This window comes from Pempheris klunzingeri, chromosome 10 (genome assembly GCF_042242105.1).
Source record: "Pempheris klunzingeri isolate RE-2024b chromosome 10, fPemKlu1.hap1, whole genome shotgun sequence".
In the NCBI taxonomy this organism is placed as follows: Eukaryota; Metazoa; Chordata; class Actinopteri; order Acropomatiformes; family Pempheridae; genus Pempheris; species Pempheris klunzingeri.
The window spans coordinates 4141286-4163284 of NC_092021.1; the positions used below are offsets into that span (position 1 = coordinate 4141286).

The 21999-nt window shown below is 42.0% G+C and overlaps 2 protein-coding genes across 3 annotated transcripts; both read left to right on the plus strand.

Annotated features, from left to right (window-relative positions):
• The first annotated feature begins 1290 nt into the window (after positions 1 to 1290).
• On the plus strand, positions 1291 to 7914 carry ndufv3 (NADH:ubiquinone oxidoreductase subunit V3). Its single transcript, XM_070838672.1, has 4 exons — positions 1291 to 1374; positions 3493 to 3604; positions 4101 to 5636; positions 7617 to 7914. Exons 1-4 carry the CDS (start codon positions 1330 to 1332, stop codon positions 7772 to 7774), a joined length of 1851 nt encoding a protein of 616 aa, XP_070694773.1. The 5' UTR covers positions 1291 to 1329; the 3' UTR covers positions 7775 to 7914.
• Positions 7915 to 8408: 494 nt separating this feature from the next.
• Positions 8409 to 21766, plus strand: pknox1.1 (pbx/knotted 1 homeobox 1.1). 2 transcript variants are annotated; one of them, XM_070838300.1, is made up of 11 exons: positions 8409 to 8469; positions 10002 to 10114; positions 11435 to 11565; positions 12120 to 12291; positions 15449 to 15649; positions 15932 to 16082; positions 16300 to 16397; positions 17310 to 17438; positions 17525 to 17601; positions 18089 to 18255; positions 19866 to 21766. In XM_070838300.1, exons 2-11 carry the CDS (start codon positions 10064 to 10066, stop codon positions 20045 to 20047), a joined length of 1359 nt encoding a protein of 452 aa, XP_070694401.1. In that variant the 5' UTR covers positions 8409 to 8469; positions 10002 to 10063; the 3' UTR covers positions 20048 to 21766. The 2 variants fall into 2 exon arrangements, with proteins under 2 accessions (XP_070694401.1, XP_070694402.1); XM_070838301.1 differs by having other exon boundaries at positions 15932 to 16049.
• Positions 21767 to 21999: the final 233 nt, after the last annotated feature.

Genomic DNA, 21999 nt, shown 5'->3' on the forward strand with positions numbered 1-21999 from the left:
TTCATACTAAAAATTCTGCATCAGTACGTCCCGGTATTGAGACAGAAGCGCTCACATTCACTCCTACGGGAAATTTAGAGTCACCAACTAAGGGAACCTGCATGTTTTTGGACTGTGGGAGGAGAAGAAACTCCACGAAGACCAGGTGTCCAAGCCTGGATTCGAACCCACAACCTTGAAGGTGAGGCAACAGAACTGCCCGCCGTGCCACCGTGCTGCCTATAGACACAAAGTATTTAATAGATGCCATGAAATAATGGGCAGTATGGTGACCACAGGACAGAAGTTCACGAATAGGTGAAAGCAGGAAAAGCGGAGGGCAGCGCCCGTGGTAGTTACACTGACCCGCGGACCATGTGATGAGAGTTTCAGAGAAGTAACCACTGAGCTAAACCTCTGCCGGAAGCTCCAGGAACACGGAGTCCTAATGAAACTGTGGATGAGGAAGTGTGGCTGAATGGGACTTTGAACAGACTGATTTACGTTTGTTTCTATGTTTCACAAGCCTTCATCAGCCTATTTAATTGTTTAATAATTTTTTAACTCGTATGACAGATGACACTGGAACACAACTATTTGATACGCAATAGTTTAATTGATACCATTACCACTACTACTACTACTACTAATAATAATATTAATAATAACCAAAACAACTGTAGACCGCAAAGTTTCCGGAATGTAGATGTTATAATATGTAGACCACCTGAAATATACTTGCTATTAAAGTAGCCTAAAGCAACAGTGTTTTGAAACGGAACTGTCTGTCAGTCTGTCTGACACGTCCATCATTGGTGAGCCAACGTGCGCCATCTAGCGGGTTTAAGGCGTTGTGGCATGCAGCCCTTGTAGAGAGGACATAAAGATTACAATGCATCTGACTGCAAACCTCGGTAGATCTCTTCTGTGGGGTCAAACTGTACAACAGCATTTAAGGCCCCATTCCTCCTACCTACCAAGCGGTCACCTGAATACCCTGGATCATAGATATTAACAATCAGTGATGAAGAGGATGGTGACAGTGAAAAAGCTGTTGCGATTGGATGAAAGAACACTTGTGTGGATGTTATTTATCTGTTTACATCTTCCTCTTCTTCTTATTATTTTTGTTATCATTATTACAAGGGTGGAGCACATATTATATGTCACACTGAAGCCAAATGAAGGACGTGTTTCCTTTTGTGAAGTGTAAACATTGTTAAAGCAAGTTACCCTGAAACTGATTTGGTTCCGTTCACACCATAGGCTGCATGTGGTTCACACTAGTGTCAATGCGGAACCGTGTAATACCTCTTGTTTCCGACCGGAGCATAACACTGAGACCACGAAATGGCGACCTCCTTGCTGCGGTTAGGGCGACTGGGCTCTCTCAAGGTAACATCATCTGAACTGCTTCCCAGACGACTTACAAGTTAGGACAGCACACCCCCACACAGACCCGCACACAGTGGAATTATTCGTTCCGACCCTTAGACGTCTTCTAACGGACATGTCGCCATGAAAAACAAGGGCACAGACGCTGGGTCTCTAACCTTAGACTCTCCTGGCGTTGGCTGTTCTGAGCTGACAGCTAACGTTAACCACAACTAATTCATCAGTTCCAACACAGAGATCCCACACATCATGGTGGAATCTGCGGAAATGGGTTTAGCTTCTCATTATAGCTCCAGGGTACAAAGTAATGCGGCTGGCTAACTAACCAACTAACTAACTAGCTAGCTAACTAACTAGCTAACACTGAGTCTCAAAACAAATTTGGCGCTGACAAAACTCTGGACGCTACAATTAACATCTACATGTTTTATATGTATTTAATTTAGTTTTTTGTCTTACTTTAAATAGTTAATTGAATCTGTCTCCTTGAGTTTAACATTATTAGCGCCACCTAGAGGTGGGCGTATAGTGGTGATGTTACAATATATTGTGATGGTTCAGTACGTTATTATAAGTTATTATAGTTTTGTGTTTTTCATTTAAAATGTTTGATTTCAGCTTAGTTCCAGTTACTTTCCAGAGTGCATTTGCACATTTCAGTTTTATTGCTTAAAAATGTTTAGTTTTAGTTTGGTTTTTATTAGTTTGACTTTTTTATTGTCATTATATTTGGGGTATTTGTCAGAGGCAGATTGAAGAAGTCCAGAATTGGCGTTTTAATACCAACACAACAGAGAGCATCTCATGGAGACATCCAGTCTCAATACACAAACAGACCAATGCCTCCTCGTGCTGGTTGTGTGGACAAATTCCACCAAATTGACAAAGACTAAACTGCTTTTTTCTAAAGTCTATTTTCATTTAAGTTAACTAGAATGTTTTTCACATTTTTAGTTAAGGCTGGGGTAGGCAGTTTATCCATATCCAAATAATCCATATCCATTTCACATTGTACATCTATCGGTCTGAGAGAAAACTAGACATCTGCACCGTCTTTTGACTCTGCTTTCAGGATTAAAAAAAAAAAATCTATCTGGTGACGGGAGACTTTAGCCAATCACAGGTCCTCTCAGAGTGAGAGCGTCCGTGTTGGCTGTTCTACGAAGGCAGACACACTTGCACATCTCTTCAGGTGCTGTTGAAAGTCTGATCCAATGGTGGAAAGTGATTTCAACATTGGCAGCTACTGCCTACACTGCAAAGCAACCGAAAAAGAAGCTAGATTTATCAATACTTTGAGACAAAGCTGCCAACTTCATTATCCTGTAATATCTAAATGTGTTGCAGTGGTTTGTTATGGATACGATATTATATCATATTATAGAGATATTAAGACCTCTTATAAGACGTGCGTATGTGTAGGATGTAGATTTACCAAGAAAGCAGGTAATGAGTGGCTGTGTTGAATGTTGTAAATACTGTAGTTAAGCCTCCTATTAAAGGTAGGGTTAGCCAAGGGCTCATGGCTGTGGCAAAGTTCATGTTTATGTAATGTTTTATAACAGTATCGGGATCACAAACACAATTTGGATGCTTGACACTGCTAACTTCATCTTCCTGTATTATCTAAATGTGTGTGTATGTAGATCTGTAGAGTGGCAATGTTGAATATTGCTTAACCTTCTGCTTAAGTCTCCTGCTAACTGTCCCCAAAGTCTTCAGCTAATTCAAGGTCACGTTTATGTAGCTAAGGCTAGCTAATGTTAGAGCCTCAAGTCACAGTTTATCATTTCAGGGGCTTCACTGGGCTTTACAAACTAGATTTCCCTGCATGTATGAAGCGCATGCAAATGCCCATGCTGCTGGCTGTTTTTGGTCTGTTGTAGAGAACTGCCTCCCCCAGCTTTAACTATAAAATCTCAGCCTTTTTGGATGTATTTTATATGAAATCAATGTACCCACCAACATTTTTTAAAGGAGAATAAATAAACACCAATATAAATCAAATGGAAGTAGTGCCACCAATTAATTTTTTTTGATCACATGAGACCAAATAGGTGAATTGTGGTTTCTGCAAGTTGGGTATTCATACCAAAAGGTGTTTTTGCTCTCCTGCAGTGTCTCCAGTTGGAGAGCTTGGGCGTCCTGAGGAATCGCTCGGTTGCTTCGTTCTGCACTCAGGTTGAAGAGCCTGCAAAGCCAGTGAAAAAGAGAAAGGCTGCAAACAAGAGTAAGGCCATTTGATTCTGTTCTTTCCATAAAGTTTGAAATTCAGGGCTTTTTGCTGGCTTTTCTTCTTTTTGTCCATATGTTATATACTATATGTATGGTTTATGAAATAAACGTTTGCTGATTTCAAAGTTTAACATATAACTCTTTTCTTACAGTGCAGGAGATGTGCCTTAAGGTCTAAAATATGGTTTCTCTTTTAGTCATCTTTTCCGTCAAGAATAATTCACTGTTAAAATTAAGTTTGTGATAATGTCGCTGATAATTGTGAATATAAATACTGTGATAGTATAAAGAAGTTAAAGGTAAGTATAATGTATTTGATACATTGTGTTGTGATAATTCTGTTTTTCAATTTGTTTGGCAGTTTGTAAGGGGCAAGATAAAGGAAAAGGGAACTGAAGGAAACTTTGATCGTTTTGAAGTCATGCCATTCAATTGGAAATGTTTGTTAATTTTTTTACCACTCTTGTCCCATTTGCCGTTTTCCTCAGCAGCAGAGGCTCCAGATGAGAGAGCAACCTTGCTATCCTACAAGACTGCAGTTGCCTTTCCAGTTAAACTTTCAGAGCCTGGAGTTTTCCTAACACAGTCTCTAGGTATAACTGAACCAGTGGCCAGCCCCACTGAGGAAACAATTGCAGGTGCATCAGCTGCAGCTCCTGTCAGTGCTGTCACTGAACCAGCTGTAGCTGAGCCAGAGGTAGCAGAGGCTCCAGCTCCTGACCCAGATGTTGCTCAGATTATCGCTGACACAGCTCCACCTGTGGTTGACGCAACTCCCACAGCTGCTGAGCCCCTGGCTGATGCAAGCAGTAAAACCTCATCGCCAGACGACACTCCAGTTGCAGCCCCTCCCACAGACGATGTAGTACCCTCTACTCCGTGCTCATCTGAGCCTAGTGATCCAGCAGCTGACGGATCATCCTCATCATCTAGCGACTCAGATTCTGACTCAGACTCAGACTCAGACTCTGAGGATGAGAAGTCAGCAATGAAGACTGAAACCAAGACCTCGCCACCAGAGGTGTCAGAATCCACTGTGAAAGATGGAGCAGAAGTCAAGGAAGTCCCTTCTAATGAAGCTACGAAAACAGTTCCACTGGAACCTGAAGCTTCTTCCTCCTTTGCTGCTGAGGCTGTACAGGAGGCTGCTCCAGCAGCAGCACTGCCCACAGAAACAGGTCCAGCTACCATGGAGGCCCCCAGTATTGACTCTGAGGAGATGGTAGACTCGGCTCCTGAGATCTGCACTGCCACTGAAGACACCCCAGAGGGCACTGTGACCAGCCAAGAAGTTTCAGCTGACGCTGGGGTGGGACCCACTCCAGAAGTAATACAAGATGTTTCACCCCCTGCTATCCCTGATGCCCAAGTGGAAACTCCAGCTCAAGATGTGACCACGGCTGCAACTTCAGAAAAAGCCCAGACTGACACTCCTATAGAAACCACTGAGCCTGCCTGCGCTGATTCCCCTGCACAAGCTGCAGCCGAGCCCGTGGAACCTTTAGCTGCCCCGGCAGAAGACTCCATAGAAGCTCCTGAAGAGCCTGCCCCTGCTGAAGCCCACGTAGAAGCTGTCCCAGAAGAAGCTGCTGAAGCATCTCCTGTAGAAGCTGTCCCAGAAGAAGCTGCTGAAGCCCCCGCTGAAGCTGCTGAAGCATCTCCTGTAGAAGCCGTCCCAGAAGAAGCTGCTGAAGCCCCCACTGAAGCTGCTGAAGCGTCTCCTGCAGAAGCCGTCCCAGAAGAAGCTGCTGAAACCCCCGCTGAAGCGTCTCCCGTAGAAGCTGCCATACAAACTGAAGCTGCCCCCGCTGCAGCTGAAGCTTCTGTCCCTGTGGAGAGCAGTGAGGAGCTGGTGGACACTGCTCCAGTCATAGCTGAAGCCGCCCCCGCTGCAGCGGCTGCTGAGGCTGCAGCTGAAGCTTCTGTCCCTGTGGAGAGCAGTGAGGAGCTGGTGGACACTGCTCCAGTCATAGCTGAAGCTGCAGGAGAGGAGCTGCAGGCGGAGTCCCCACCTGAACCATCTGAGGGTAGACACAACACCACTTTATTCTCCAAATCTCTACTTCTCCCTTTCTTCTTTATGGATTTTTTAGCCCCTACAGATGACCATACTTTTCTCTCTATCCCTCATAACACATTCTGTGTACTGATAAAGGTGTTAACTAGAGCGTCAACACCCTCACATATAGTACTTGCTATGGCTTTCACTGCTCATCCCTTGATTCTTTTTAAATAGCCTCTTTTGCTCCATCACTATGTCAACTAACCTCCCATTGCCTTGTTTTCAGTTTGGCTGTTTTGCATGAGGTGGATGTATTGTACATGTACAGTATTTTAACCATGGCTTCTTGGTGCATTACTTTTTCTTACACATTATCTGAATTTTCTATTTCTTGAACACTGCCTTTGCTTGTATCTTACAATTTGAGGTTTAAATGTGCCTGCCTTTGACACAGCTATGGTGTTGCTGTCAATGCATGATCATGGTGATATTGCTTCTTGTATATCTTGATACTAATCCTGCTCAAGTTTCTACTCTCTTACCCTCTTATTGTGACGTAGGAATATACCACCTATCTTTGTTTTAATCCCTCTCGCTTAGCACCCTTGCAGTTGCCAAATCCATCTTTACTCCCAGAATATTTCATTGATATTCTACTATTAGACATATTGCTCATTTTGGCCCATATTCTAATGTCTTTGTATGAAATGTGGGTTACAGGATTTCTGAGTTAATGTGAAGGTCACAGGCAATAATGCCATTGATTGGTTTCATTGTGCCAGGTAATGCTATTGCTAACAGTAATGTTAGAGTGCTCACGGTCATTATGTGGTTACACTGAAGACGGGTTTAAAGGCGTCCTGTTCCTGTCAGCAGCTGGACTAGCAGAAGCTGGGAGTAGTTGGAGTCAGCAGAACTATTTCAGGAAGTTGGATTACACAGTTAACAAGATGTTTTAAAAAAAGATTAATTAGATCATAGACACAATATGTGTTCTGTATGTCAAACCGATCAGCAGCTGCCAAAAGATGTGTAGCAAAAGGATCTCAGAAACAGACTTAAATTCGTAACATTCCTATAATTGCTGCCCTTTGTTAAACTTTTTTGTCCAGCAGTTCTCTGACCAACTGGGTAATTCTGCTTCCTGGAGCACCCCCCTCCACATGTTGGCCGTTAATTTCAACACTTGTTAATTTCTTTCCTTTTTTTAACTTGGTAAATTTGCTCTCCACTCTAACGTTTTTAGGATAAGCACGGCACTGATTAATGAACTGTAAATGTGTCTTTAAATGTATTTCTCTGTGATTGTGGATGACTGTTTAAGGTGATTTTTCTCTGTCTCATTTATTGTTTATAACCATACTGTCACAGCATGCTAAGGGATATCCAGACAGGTTTCGACGTAAAAGGAAATTGGTATTTAAAGGACACTATGCACCTCTATTTATTCAAATCCATCAAAGCCTTATTTCCAACACTATGAATTTGACTGTCGTCCTTTTTAATATCAATTTCATGCGTGCCTCTGCAAGTATCATTATATCTCTCGTATGGGCTTTCTTTACCGTCTGCTAGCACGTTTACCTTCAAATGGTTTCCCCTTACAAACATGATCCTTGAGGCCTTTCACACCAGAGTGTCTCTACACTCTGTTGGGGGTAATGCGGCCTGCTGCCGTAGGAAATACCCCACCATAAACCACCTTTGTCAGCATGTGTGAATATGCAAATGTGCTGTCACTTCAGAAATCTTGTAAAACATCCACAAAGCAAGCCACAGTCTTGTTTTCATTTTATAGCTTATCACAAATGCTGAGGTTGAGTCATAATTACAGATTTTGTTGCTTGAAAAACAGTGACAAGGACACAGGATGAGAACCAGTATTGCATCTGGCTAACCTTGTGCTATTTCTGTTTTAATGCATGAACAGAAGGAAGATTTGTATACTCACCTTTGTACCAGACTCGGCTTTAATGCCTTTTCGTTTCTTCCCCTCCTTCTGCAGAGGCTGCAGCAGCGGCACCTCCAGAGCCCGAGGAGCCTTTTGACAACAGCACTTATAGAAACTGCCAGCACCACAATTACAACACCTTCACATTTGCAGACCTGGATGTAGAGATGGCCAAGTTTCGTCTCCCTCAGCCCTCTTCCGTCAAACACTAGAGGAGCTGTCCTGGCTGCAAACTTTTATATTGCTTAAAGATTGATGGTGATGGTTTATGTATATGAGATCCTCCCAGCTGTCAGATCTGGATGAAATTCTGCTGTTAAAATGTTATTAAAGTACACAAATAAGAAATTAAGTCTGTATTTGCCTAGCGTGATTCTATTGTGTTTTATATAAAGGAGTAGGCGTATAAAGGGATAGGCAAAGATCAAACACTTCTTTTACACTGCTTTCCTGCCTTAGGGGAATCATTTGAATAGAGCTGAGCATGCAAATGGTTTGTCTGTGTTTCTATTTTAATGATTACAATTTTCTCTCCTTTAACCTGCCTCCTTGGACATAATACCCTAATTATTCTAGCTGTATGCATTCTTTTAGGAGAAAACAATCAGCATCTGTTATGTTTGTGTGTTAGTGTCTTTATTATTTGAGAAAATTCATTGAGTAACGTAGAGCTGGAGATATGCATAAAAATGTGGAAATGAGGGCAGTGCATCGCGTTTGCCAAGCAAAAAAACCCCAGCAGGTTGCAGAGGGACTGTTGGAGACAGCAGGACGTCATGTCTCCGCCCACCTCATAAATATTCATAAGTCGAGCGCCCCTGCGTGCCCTTACGCGATGACGCAACGCGACAACTGCGGGTCCCGATTGCTGCAGCCGCTTGTCAGTGTGACGAAGATTGGCACTCAGGTAAGCTGTCACTCAAAATCCCTCTTTTTCCGTTCCCTATCAATCAAACAATCTGGGCCGCACGCAAAAATGCCCCAGGGCGAGGAGTGCGGACCTAGTCAGGCAGTAGAGGGTGTGTTTGGAAGGGAAGCAGAGGCGGCAGAGCTCCGGGAAGAATTAAAAAAAATCTGTATACAGGGGAGGGGGGTAAAAAAATATGTCGGCGTTTTGGGGGCAGAGGAGGATTGTGGAAAAGCAAAGGGCTAGAGCTAGAAACGAGGCCCGACAGTTGTAACGTTAGCGCGGAGGGGAGGGGAAGGCGAGGGCAGCTGTCCCCGCTTGATTGATTGACTGATGTGGGAAGGATTTGGGAATCAACCGGGCTAGCCTGGTGTGGAGCCAATGTTTGTTAATATTATTGCAGTTACGTGACTGCATACAGCTGACTAGAAATGCATATTCATTTAAAATATCTACTGAAATACGCTAACGCGACCGAAGCTGTCTTATTTGGACAAACGGCTCGCTTCGTATCAATCCGCAGCGAGGTCTTTTTTGTGTACCTGACTAGCTAGGTTAGCTTGTTTTCTTGGCACCGATTCCCCTGGCTAAATATGGCGCTTTGCATTTTGGCTGCACTGTAGCAGCATGAAACACTTTCAAGTGAACAGTTAGCTAGCTACCTGACTAACGTTAGCTGGAGCGCGGCCATACGGCTGCTCTTCTGGGTTAACCTTAAATTGGGTCCGCGAGCTAACGCGAATGTGGCGTTGCAGGCTAGCTAACAGCTAAATATTGTGGAAAATCGAGGCTTACTCTAGCCAAGCTGCTTTGTCTGCGAGTAACACTAACGTTATCCCAGTTGGAGGATAGTTAGCTAATGGCAGCCTACCCGCTTTTAAGTTTTATCTTGTCTTGCCGCCACAAACGATGTGAGCAGCTAATATGGGGCTACAAGCTAAGTTCGTCGTGGTGGGTGTGTTAATAGCAGTAGCAGCCTAACGTTAAGCTTATTATTATGATTATGATTATTATTATTATTATAACAACGCACCTCCGGGTTGGTAGATATATCGATCATCTTATGTCTTTAAGAGCGGCGTGAACAGAAACATTTATGAATATTGACAAGACATATCGAAATAAATGAGTAAACTCTGTCCCTTTTACATAGCGTTAGTTTTATTTTCTAAGGGTGCCCTCACATTCTCTTGTTCTTGCCCAGAGTTTGTGTCTATACCAGCACAGAACATTAAGTTTTCCATGATATTTTTCATCACTTCTGCTCTTGTCTTATGTCCTCCACACGTAAAGACCCGGAGTTCCTACACAACATAAAGTAACATCAATCAGCACTGATGTTCAACACAACATGAAAAAGAATGAATCAGTGTTGAAAATAAGCTTGTTTATTCACTGTTAATCACACCAGCCCAGTTTACGAAGCTTCTAATATTCTTTCATTCTGATATCATGACAGTTAACAATATTAAAGCTTTTCTGCCTACACTCTGGGCATCTCTAGTTAACTGTTTAATATGTGTATTGTGTAGGTTGGCCACCTGTCCCTGCTCTCTATAATGACCCAGTGTTTGCAGCATCTGCAGTGAAAGTGATGGCAGCCCAGTCGGTTTCCTTAGACAAGTACCCAAAGGGAGAGCAGCAGGTGGGTGAGAGGGAAGAGTTTTGGACCTCCAGGCCAGCACAACCTGCTTCAACTGGACTAACTGCACTTTTTTTTGCTTATTTGTCAAGTATAATAAACCACAGCAGTGTTTGTAATCACAAAACCTAAATGTTTCAGGTACAACTTCTGCATTCTTTGCTCATGGATCCATCAGTTAAATTTAGTTTAGTTATTCAGTTAAATTGACTAGACAGCCTGAATATTCAAACAAAGAGCAACACTTAATGCATGTAACACTAGAGCACAGCTAATGTTAATACTATTACATCAGTTTTAGTAATCTGTTGGCAGTGTGCTTGCCTGTCTGTGGCAGGCCACCACAAATAAATCACTGTACGAGAGACACCGATGCCGTATAAAGCCCTTTTTCTGCCTAGTATTTCTGTCTGTGTGCTTATGTAAATTGCTTACAAACCATCTTTTATTCAAGTGCCAAATTTGGGGTTGTTGAGCTGGGACGGATCTATGGCTAATGAGAAATTTTCCGCCCCAAGCAAGTGATTATTTTTAGTTCGTTTGTGCTCAATCTAAGTCATTGTTGGTCTCAGTCACATGGTTGGGGATGGGGTTTATGCTCTGGAAGGGATCATGGGTGGCTGGTAGGCAGGCATGGTGTGAAAATGTGTGAAAGACAAGAAGGAGAAACTTAGCTCCCATTCTATGAATGCGCCTCGAGTGGAGCATCGAAGAGGCTACTGCCACATTTTAATGTGTCCATTCATTTGCATCTGGTAACAGGTGTGCACACACAGGTTTGAAATTTTCCGATATGGTGGTGTTAAAGTCTGCATTCCGATTGCAACACAGCACTGTCTACATGGTGTGCTTACAGACAGCAATTTTCGGAGACTGGAGGGCATGAAAAAAATGCAGAAAGATCTAAATGCATCTGTACACTGGAGATGCATTAAACGCAACCACAAGAATAAACTCTGACACATTGGGTACCTCTAAACTAAGTGCTGGAGATTGGCAGTGGCTGAGATAGAACTAACAACTCAGGATATTATTAATACCGCTTTCCGCCTTGTTGATCACAGTAAACAAGGCTTCACACTCATTCGAAACAAAATTAAATTCAGTCTTTAATGAATAATGTATAGTTTTTTGAAAGTGCTTTTCACACGATTTCCTCATGACTTTCCACATGGTTCATATTGAAGCAAGGCTCTGTGTTAGGCTTTTCCCTCCAGCTACTCTTGGTCTTCACATGATGTCTTTATGTCTCATTCTCCACCTTCCTCTGTCTGTTTCTGTCACTTTCTTTTTCTCACTACTTTGTCTCCTCCTTGTCCACAGATGCAAGGTGTAATAAAGGTAGACAGCGAACCAGAGCAGAAATTTATTGAGGGGACATTGGCAGAGGTGCCCAGCCCGGCACCCACAGAGCCGCAGACACCCATGGATGCAGACAAAGCCTCCATATATAGGTAGAGCTTCTGGTTGTGTGTTTGTGAGCAAGAACAAACACCCTTCCATCTCTAAATCTGTATTCTTCTCTGCCTTAACTTTATTCATCAGACTGGCCAGAAACTAAACATTCACAAGGAAATATCTATGACACCCCCCCCTTTGTTCATGTGACTTTCATATTGCTATCTGGCATTTGAAACGTGAGAGGGTGTGTTAACACCAACTGCTGAGGTTGTTGTCTCAACTAATGGTAATGTTTGTTGCATTTTGTTATGTTTGCACTGCCCACTTGCAGTCTAATCAGGGCCTACAAACAAGTCACATGGTCTCACAAAGAGCTGATTTATTGTACAGTATTACTAATCTTTCAAATGACTGTGGAAGACTGTAGTCATCCTCTTGTTTTCAGCAATAAGACAGCAGGTGAAAAAAATCTGAACAGGTTATATGCCAGTTCGCCGCCTTCATTTTGATGTGCCAGGGTATCTGTAATTTGAAGACATGCTGTATTACGGGGGAGTAGTGTAATCGTGTGTGTGTGTGTGTGTGTGTGTGGACACACCTTTCACAGGCATCCCCTGTTCCCTCTTTTGGCCCTGCTGTTTGAGAAGTGTGAACAGTCCACGCTGAGCTCTGACTGCATCACATCCGCAAGCTTTGACGTGGACATTGAGAACTTTGTCCGCAATCAGGAGAAGGAGGGCAAACCCTTCTTCAGCGAGGACCCTGAGCTTGACAACTTGGTGAGATCCCTCTGCATGTTAGGGACAGAAACTCTCAGCTTTCTGGTTGTTGATTTTCCTTTTCTCTTTTCCCCTCAAGCATTTTGGTGAAACAATTTTAACAGTGATCTACACAGAGTGGTTTTGGATGTAGTTGGCAGAATTAAGTCTGATGTGAAAAGAAGAAGAAGTCACAAAACAAAATGGAAAACGAGAGACAAGAGGATTTTGGATTACAGTTTTGTCTCAACATAGACAGCTTTGAATTTGTTGCAGGTTTTACGTCCAACCATGTTGACAGATTCGACTAATGGTAATTTCCCACTCAAATCTCAGCCTCCTATTTATATCTAGTGATGATGGGGCAATGGACATAAGCAGATGACTGAACACACCTTTTAGTCTCAAGGTATTTGACCAAACCAACACAGGGACATGAAGTATTTGACAAAGGAGCACAAAACAAAACCCCCAACTCACTCACACACTCAATAGTGTTTGACTTTTAACCTCAAGAGTGACACAAATACAAAATGAGTCTGGCATAGATATCCTGGAACCTCTAGTACACTGTTTAACTGTGTGTTTGTGTGGTGTTTTAGCTTTTGCTCTTCACGGTCAAATTCCTGTCTAATGCGTCCCTTAAATGTTAACAGGCTAGTTGCTGGTCTTGAATAGTTATGAAAAGGTGTTGCATTCCTCAAAAAGGCCTCAGAAGGAATTAAAATTTTAAATTTAATAGGCCTGCCCCTAACAATAATGATCAGAATTCTCAGTTAAGAGGCCCCTGAATCGACCCTCATTCTGTCAGTTTGTCTTTTTAGCGTTGTCATTGTACACATCATCATCAGCAGTTGTGTAATGATGGATCCAACTTCAGGGAAAGACTCCAGCAACCTGCCAAGTATGTGGACCCACATGGACTGTATAATGCACTGCTGTGATGAGGATTCCGACTCAAACCTGGTGTCACTCCAAAACCTGGCATCATAGAAAACTTTGCTGAGGGCGGCAGAAATCAGGCATCGTTTTCCTGTTTGGACAAAGACGTGTGTGAGGGAGATATTCAACCAGAGCAGAATCATTGCTGCTGCTGTAGCATTTGTTTCATTGAAGAAATCCCTGGATTCTATTACAAAATACCTGCCTCTGCTGCTGGAGCTGCAGAAGTAAGTCCAAAAAGTAAGCAAATCAGTGGTGTATGATGAAAAGTGCATCTTCTGTGACAAAGTATATGCAGGGCCAAAACACAAAGAAGCCTCTTATACAGAGTTATGTGCGTATGAGTGGTTCCAAAAAGCACTCGGATGATGTCTGAGTCCAGGTTTTGGGGGCGCACCAGGTTTGAGTCCTCATCGGAGTCCTCATCAGAGCAATGAATGATGCAAGTCTTGCTGTTGCTTTTTCTTGAAGTTGCCTCCATCATTGTAGTGCTGCTAATGATGTGGCTCTCTGATATAGAGGAGTGACTATTGTTTGACATTAAATTACCAACATTAATTATCCTAAACTAAAATATTGTCAACTAATAAATGGACTTCTGTTGCATATCTCACTAGATTTGATAGCGTGATCTGGATTTTAACTTAAACCTGACATTCAATTTCTGTTTCTTCCATTTTTATGTTAAAAGCTGAAATTAAAATACATCATTTATCTCCACCAGGCATAAGCCTGGAGGGCAGCTAATCTTGCATACTACTGGACCAATTGGTCTAATATTTCTGGGCACATTTATACCTGTATGGTCAATGACCTTGTGGTTGTGGTCATTTACAATGTTTGAAAACCTGTTCTGTTTTTTACTCCTCCTCCTCGCCTTAATCGACTAGTAGGGGCAGCAAGTGATCAACAACTCCTTTTCGTTTGAAATCAAATGGCAAAAGGCATGTAGGCAGGCTGGGCTAAAACGAGCCTTCCCTCGTCTGTTGCCAGCCACATTTTGGCCTTTCTGGCTCAAAAACTAACGTCTATAGAAAACATAGTTCTTGTTTTGAACCGGAGCAGATTAATCCAATATCTGATAAGTTATGATCCGCTAAAGGTGTATAGACATGTAAATGCTGGTTTTCACGTGCCAATACATGTACATACTTAAACAGCATTTTTTCATTTCAAACAACAAAATGTGTATTCAGATTAGTTTAATTAAAATTAAGAACTTTCATTCATGTTTCAATTGTTTTAGGCTCAAGATAGCGTCAATGTTAATATGATATTTCCCCTTTGTGTGCTTTCTGAAGATCATGCACAGGCATCAAAAAACAGCAATGTCAAATAAATATGAAAAGCTGTTCTTTGTGGAAAGGCTATAGGCTCAAAACATTCGCCTGCTGTTTTTTGTTTTTGGCTGTAAGTACGCAGACCATAGAGGTAGAAAGGTAGATTTATTGACAAATGCTGTATGTTGCCACTATGCGTCTGCCCATCCATCATATTGCCAGTCAAGGTCTGTAAGTAAGTGATACAATGTGTATCGAGAGAAAATCGACCCCAGTAACTGAATTCAAAGGATGACTTCAGTATTTGTAAACCTGCACCCCCCCCCCTTTTTTTTTTTTAAAAAACAATTCGCATTGAAAATGCCTGGTGGGCACAAGAACGTTGGGAATTGATCCAGTAGATCACCTCTGCTAGCAGCCAAGAATGGGCAGCAAGCAAGGTACAATGGCTGTAATGTAATCCTGCTGGGAAAGTACATCCACTGAAAGTGCTTGTTTTTTCAGATTTGAACATTACGGAACATTACGGAAACCCCAAATATGTGAAAATAGGCCCAGGTTTAAAAATATCAGTTAGCCTTCAATTCCAAATAAAGTGTTTTCTAATCACAGATCTGCTAAACACCCATAAACAAAAAGCAGGATTGTTTTGACTGTGCTGGAAGCATTTCACTCTTTGTTTTTGTTGAGTTTCACACCTGTCACTGTAGCTAGCTATATTAGCAAGGATGGTCAAGTGATCATTTTGAGGCCATTTTTAACCTTTTGTCAAGTGTCTGAGTTTCAAGCATTACATATATGTGATGGGCAAGATACAAAGTGTGGCTGATTATCTATGTTGTCCCTAAATCCTCAACATTGGACACTGAGGGCACAAGAGAAGGACTGTTTCCCTTTTCCCCTTTGAATGCCATGAACCTTTCTTTTTTTTCTTCCTCCATACCTCTGACCTGTAGATGGTGAAGGCAATCCAGGTGTTGCGGATCCATTTGCTGGAGCTGGAGAAGGTGAGTGACCTTTGTAAGGACTTCTGCAGCCGCTACATCGCCTGCCTCAAGACTAAGATGAACAGCGAGACTCTACTGAGTGGAGACCCAGGAAGCCCATACTCCCCCGTACAGGGCCAGGTCCAGGGCTTCTCACCCAACAAGACTCAGGTATGGACTGTAGGTGGAAGGTATGCACCACCACTACCACCAGTGGGTGCAAGAATCAACTACTACAAATATTTGGATGTATTGGTGCCTTCTTGAAGTAAAGGTCTAATACTAAACAGGGACTGTTATTGTTTTGGATCAGGTTCTTTGCCTGTAAATCATCTCAGCCAGTTTCATTTTTCTAATCAATCGATGTGCTTTAAAAATGAGGTTACAAGGCATCAACATGAAAAACATACATGTGACCCAGACCCATTCTCTGTTGTATGCTCTGTTACTCAGACCCCCAGCTCTGTCTCAGGGACCATCAGTCCCCAGGGTCAAATTGTGGTCCCTGCGTCAGCCTTGCAGCAAGGGAACGTTACCGTGACAGCGGTTAACCCCACCCAGGTGGTCGCAGGTATGTCACCATGGCATACACCCCCCCCCTCAGGTACTGAAACTGTTGTGACTGTGTTGTGTCATGTACCAGTAAGACACTTTGCTTAAAGCTGTCTTTGCAGCCTGCTTTCTACAGCTCAGCAGATTATATTAAGCTCTGTGTGTGTCTATGTGTGCCTGTGTGTGTGTGTCTGTGTCTGTGTCTGTGTTTGTATGTGTGTCTGTGTCTGTGTTTGTATGTGTGTCTGTGTGTGTGTTTTTAACTCCAGGTGGCACAGTGTACCAGCCTGTTACAGTCGTCACTCCTCAGGGCCAGGTGGTAACACAGGCTCTGTCTCCTGGGACAATACGCGTCCAAAACAATCAGGTAGTGCATCTGTCTCTGTGACTGCTCTACATGTGTTTGACAAGCTGTGTGACTCTGAGGCTGGTGTATCCATTGAAATCAGTGGCTCCTAAAATGAAGTGTTTAGAGGCACTGCAGGAAGACGTACGTGACCCCATTCATGAAATTGTATTGTCGTCCAAATAGGGGAACAGAGAAAAAAACAACTGGAACCACTGGTCTGACTTCCCACGGTTTTAAACTGTGTATGAGTTTATTTCAGACCTATTTCATTATTTTGATGTAATGTTTGCAGTAAGAAAGCACATTCTTTAACATCACTTTAAGACATCTTCTTTATGACTTATGAATAACAAACAAATTTACTTACTAATGCATGACATTATAGATTCTAGCACAGTTATACTTTGCATTAGTTAAGGCTTCCATTCAGACATGATTAGTTGTTTTAATCAATCCTCAGGTTTGCACCTTTTTTTATTTATCTTGTAGTAATGACATGACTGCATCCCTGCCTCATGATCTAATGGGGCATAAATGAATTGAAAACTCATTGTGATTCAAAAATTCTAATTCAGAATCTATCTATAACAGCAATTCAGTGCAGGATTTTCTCTGCTGTGATTATATGAACATTAATCTGTACTATGGAATTTTGAACATCTTTGAAAAGATTTAGAGGAATCCATTACTCAGCTCTAGCTAACTTCTAAATACTTCTCTTCTGTTGTTCAACACCTGCTGATGTTTCAGATGTTATTTTTGTCATTAAGAAGAAGCTTTGGAGTGACACAACTTGTTCGGATTTAGTGCAATTATTACAAAGTTTTAAACTGAAAACCAAACTTAGATTGTGTTAAAAGGGTTGAAATTTGAACAGAGCAATATGTTGTTGGTATGGAAAAGTGGCTAAATGAATATCTGTCTGCTCAGCTCCAGCTGCAGTTTCACCAGGACTTGAACCTCTTTAATCACGACGACAATTCAACCAAGAACAAACGTGGTGTCCTACCCAAACATGCTACCAATGTCATGCGCTCGTGGCTCTTCCAGCATATTGGGGTGAGTCGGTAGTGTCAAGTCTTTGCCTGTGTATCTCTTTAAAGTAAAGAAAATCAGTGAATAATGTCTTCCCTGTTCTCTTGTAGCACCCATATCCAACAGAAGATGAAAAGAAACAGATTGCCACTCAGACAAACCTGACACTTCTGCAGGTCAACAACTGGTGAGTTTGAGCATCCTCATCCTGGTGGCCCATGAAGACACACCCAATACCATAACACTGTCCAGGGTCATTTCTCATGTGATTTCATTCATGCTTCTACTTGCATTTCATCCTGAAAAATCCTCCTGGGAAATGCAACTGAAACAAAAGCAGCAAATATGCGGGGTAGACCTCAGGATCACAGAGTGCAGGTTTCTTTCCAGAGCCGCAATTTTGCTAGACCAGATTCCAGTGTAGCCACAAGACGCATTCAGGGTTTGAGGGCCACAGCCTCAATCATAGTCTGGTAGTTTGCCATTTTCCATCTTTGTTGCTGGCTAGCTACATGAGAAACAAGTTTGGAATTTCAGGGGAGATGATTTCATCACAGCCTTTCAGGACTAGCGTTGTAAAGGTCTGCAACACCTGCAAGAAACTATGAAAATGCACATTTCGGCCAGATTGGTCACAGATGGACAAACCAACCTGAGCGGTCTCATGTTTTCAGGTTTATAAATGCGCGGAGGCGAATCCTGCAACCCATGTTGGACGCCAGCTCCTCCGAGACACCAAAAACCAAGAAGAAGACTCCTCAAAATCGGCCATTGCAGCGCTTCTGGCCTGACTCCATCGCTGCAGGGGGAGGCACTCACCAGCAAGTTACTATGCCAGATGGTATGCAGCAGTGTTTTTGTATTCAAGTTAAGAAAAAAACTAAAAATCAAATAATTTGATAGTCTTTGTTCAGTGTCTTCTATAACCCACCCAGAACTTCACGGTGACATCATAATGATTTTGGACATAATTTAACACCACAACTCAGGAAATATGGTCACATGTTCTACATTTGGTGGGATACTGAATTGGTGACCCTAATCCTGTGGTGATCTTCTGTCCTGCTGGGCTGAAGATGTGTGCGAAGTGTCCATGTTCTAGAATATGTAGCTTCTTTGCAGCAACATCCACATCTGAAGCATTATCTGTTGTCACTGCTACGACTATGTGCTCTGCCCGAATCAACTTTATTTGCCAAGCATGTCAACACAAGGAATTCTTTCAATGAACTCACACACTAATCGAAATTAAGCAAAACAAGAACAACAAAGCTAAGAAAATCAAATCGATTTTTCTTTATATATCACAAATCAAAAATGTGCCTGAAGGGCCGTCACAATCTGCACAGCAAACAACATCCTGTGCCATCAGACCGTATATTCAGATGAGGAACAATTCCTTAAACTGCACAGAACATTTGAGTCTGGACAGACATGGATGTGAACGGCAACTTGACTCGGTTGGCGTAGGAATACAACCATGATACAGTAATTCTGTTTGAGGCAGAGAAAGGGACAGGGACTCATTTAGAGATGCCAACAAGTCTGCCTAAAGCTACAGCTGTAATAGTAAAACTGTTCTATGTCTAACAAATGCATCATCACAATCTTCTAATTAATTTTTAAAAACTGTTAATGATTTTACCAAAAGTAATTTTTATATATATATACACACACACACACTAGCTAATTATTGGACCTGTGGGTTACATAATGAAACAGTAGGAAAGCAGGAAGTGGTTTTTGATGGCATTTGTAGGAGTTTAAGACAACATCACACATAATTAATTATTTCTTTGTTACAAATGAAGGATTTTGAGCTTTGAATTCTAAGTGCCTGCTACAGCCTCTGTAAATACTTGTTCTGTATTCTTCTTTGAGAAGTTTTATATTTCATGATTGTGCCTACTACCTTTTGCATTGGCTCCTTTGAATGCTGTTAGTTCTATGTAGATGGAGAACCTGCTTGGGTACAGGCAATCAAATCTTGCCATAGAGCGGCAACATGAGTGTAACACACGGCGAGCAGACGGTCACACTGTGCCAGACTGCAGCCTGCTACACAACAGAAGAGCCACAGACTCTTATCCAACTTCCAAACATGAATATGCTTCTTGTCATGCACCGTGGCTTGTTGAACAAGCCAAAAAAACAAAACAAAACAGTGTCTTATTTAGGTACTCTGCTTGCAGAATATTAAGCTGTATGTAAAAACACATGTATATGTTCCTTCAGTCTGGTTAGATGCTGATATGGTTGCTACTCTCTTTACCTCTTCTAACAACACACTGTCTGCCCTTGACATGTAAGCAACAGCGCAAGTTTGTTTGTATTGAATTGGAGTTGGATTGTATATTTGTTTGTTGATTTGTAGGGATGATAACCTCAGGGTTTGTTGTTTTTAATATTACATGCGTTGGTAAAAGGATAATTCTTCCCTCTTATTCTCAGGCACAATGGTAACCATGAACGTGGAGGGCCTGCAGAGCCTTACGTCAGACGGCGCCACGCTGGCGGTACAGCAGGTGATGCTGGCAGGCCACAGCGAAGACGAGTCGGGGGATAGTGGAGATGAGGACGATGACCCAGATATGGCCGGGCTGGGCCTGGACAACAGCGACTCGTTGCAGTAGAGGACGCACTCCCTCACACTCTGATCTACACGTACACACAAAATATGTGTGCGTTCTCAAACACACGATAAATCATAGTACAAACAGACACACACTTTAGGTTTACATAGAGCACAAAACTACAGGACATAACGGGAACGGTCCTGCACTCTTCCAACCCTCCACCCTGCTGAACGGCGGTTTATGCTGTGTGTGTGTACATCAGGAGTTTCATTTCAGAAACCGTTTTATAATTATTTAGGTGATGTATGCGAGTGCACTTTTTTGTATATTTAAGCTCAAAAAGATTAAATCAAACAAACGGAAGAAAAAAAGAAGTGTTAAAACACCGGAGGCAAGTTTGTATGCTCCGTTAATAAATGTTGACTGATTTTTCTTTTGGTTTTTTTTTTTTTTTTTTTTTTTTTGTTCTTGGCCTCTTCCCCCTGTCCCCAGTTGAATTCTCATTTTGGATGCCAACACTTTAAAGTTGTATGTGTAAGGGTTTGTCTTCACTTTTTGCATGCTTGTGTTTTGAGTAGATGTGCGCACTCTTACAACTGACTCCACGGCTCTCATACGGGCCACTGCAGGGCGAGCAGAGCCCAAGTGAAGAGATTGAGGGGAGGGGGGGTTAAAAAAAAAAAAAAGGAGAGATGCTTATTTTTATATACAAACATATGAAATTAGTGTTTTTTTGTTTCATTTTTTGTGTTCTCCTGTTTTGTAAGGAATATTTATGTACAGATTCATAATTAAAGCTAGTGGCCCTGTTTTCCAGGGTTTAAGGTTTTCTAAAAAGAAATAATTGAATGCTGATGAAAATTGCTATTTAAATTGGTTTTAAACTTACAATACTAACAAGGCCTTACCTGTTTTCTTTTCTAAAGAATTCTTGCCAAGAAGCACAAAAAGAGTCTGACCCTTGGTGAAATTGGTCAAAAAGACACTAAACTGCAGAACACCTGTGAGGTTCTGTAAAGCATTGTTAATTTTACTTTGTACGGCAACGTCTCAGTTATCTTACACAGCAACTTGACTTGATTTTTTTTAAAATGCAGCTCCAGTTTTACCTTCATTGTGTATACCATACATTACATCTTTTAATCATTTTACAGTAGTAGTGTAGGCATCACTTTCTCAAATGCACAATCCAGAACACTATGCTAATCACACAATCACATGGGTCTGAGTTGGAAACCCCTTGGGTGGGCAGTATCCACAGTGTGGTATGAACTCCATCAACAAGAAGCAGTGGACTTTTTGCACGCATTAAACTTTTATTTATGTACACGAACATGCTAATGCATTGAAAACAAAGAGCAGTTGAAAAGTTGGACTCCTTGTTCATTGTCTGCCTGAAGGACTGGGACTTAGAGCTGCAGCCTCTGTTGGTCCCTCTGCCACAACATACACACATAGTGAACAATTTGAAATCTCTTAATGTTAATATTACTGCACAAATTGGGGTGCCTCTTGTTTGACTATCTGTAATATTGTACTGTACAACAGTTGTCTGTCAATAGTTGCAGTAATCTGGTTTATATCTCTCTTGTAAAGTTGAGACTTGAAATGGTTCATTTCATGCAGCCTGAGGGTGTAGTGACTCTGGGTGGGCCCTCGCTAAGCTCTCGGTTCCTCACTTGCGTATGTCTTGCTTTTTATGAAGCGTTCTTCACTTTTCTCTCGTCTGTTTTGCCTTAGAGCTTTCTATTTTGGAATAAACGATGCCTAACTCTCTGCCGTGCGTCATCTCTTGTCTCTGCTCCGTCTGACAGGTCTTGTTCGGCTCTGTGTGATACAGTTTAGCTGTTTAAATTTAGTCAAGTGTGGAAACTCCTAAACAAAATGCTGTTAGAAGTAACCAAGTGGTTCAGTTGTCTGTACTCTGAGTTGGAGAACCAATAGCTTCTTCTCTCTGAAAGACAATATAGAAATGGACAAATTTTAACACAAATGAACATGTGGACAGA

Bases quoted from the DNA above. Each gene is read 5' to 3' on its own strand.
- ndufv3 (XM_070838672.1), top strand. From the start codon at position 1,330: ATGGCGACCTCCTTGCTGCGGTTAGGGCGACTGGGCTCTCTCAAG. The intron at 1,375-3,492 runs GTAACATCATCT...GCTCTCCTGCAG, and splicing joins GGCGACTGGGCTCTCTCAAG to TGTCTCCAGTTGGAGAGCTT. The intron at 3,605-4,100 runs GTAAGGCCATTT...TTTCCTCAGCAG, and splicing joins GAGAAAGGCTGCAAACAAGA to CAGAGGCTCCAGATGAGAGA.
- pknox1.1 (XM_070838300.1), top strand. From the start codon at position 10,064: ATGGCAGCCCAGTCGGTTTCCTTAGACAAGTACCCAAAGGGAGAGCAG. The intron at 10,115-11,434 runs GTGGGTGAGAGG...CCTTGTCCACAG, and splicing joins ACCCAAAGGGAGAGCAGCAG to ATGCAAGGTGTAATAAAGGT. The intron at 12,292-15,448 runs GTGAGATCCCTC...TCTGACCTGTAG, and splicing joins ACCCTGAGCTTGACAACTTG to ATGGTGAAGGCAATCCAGGT.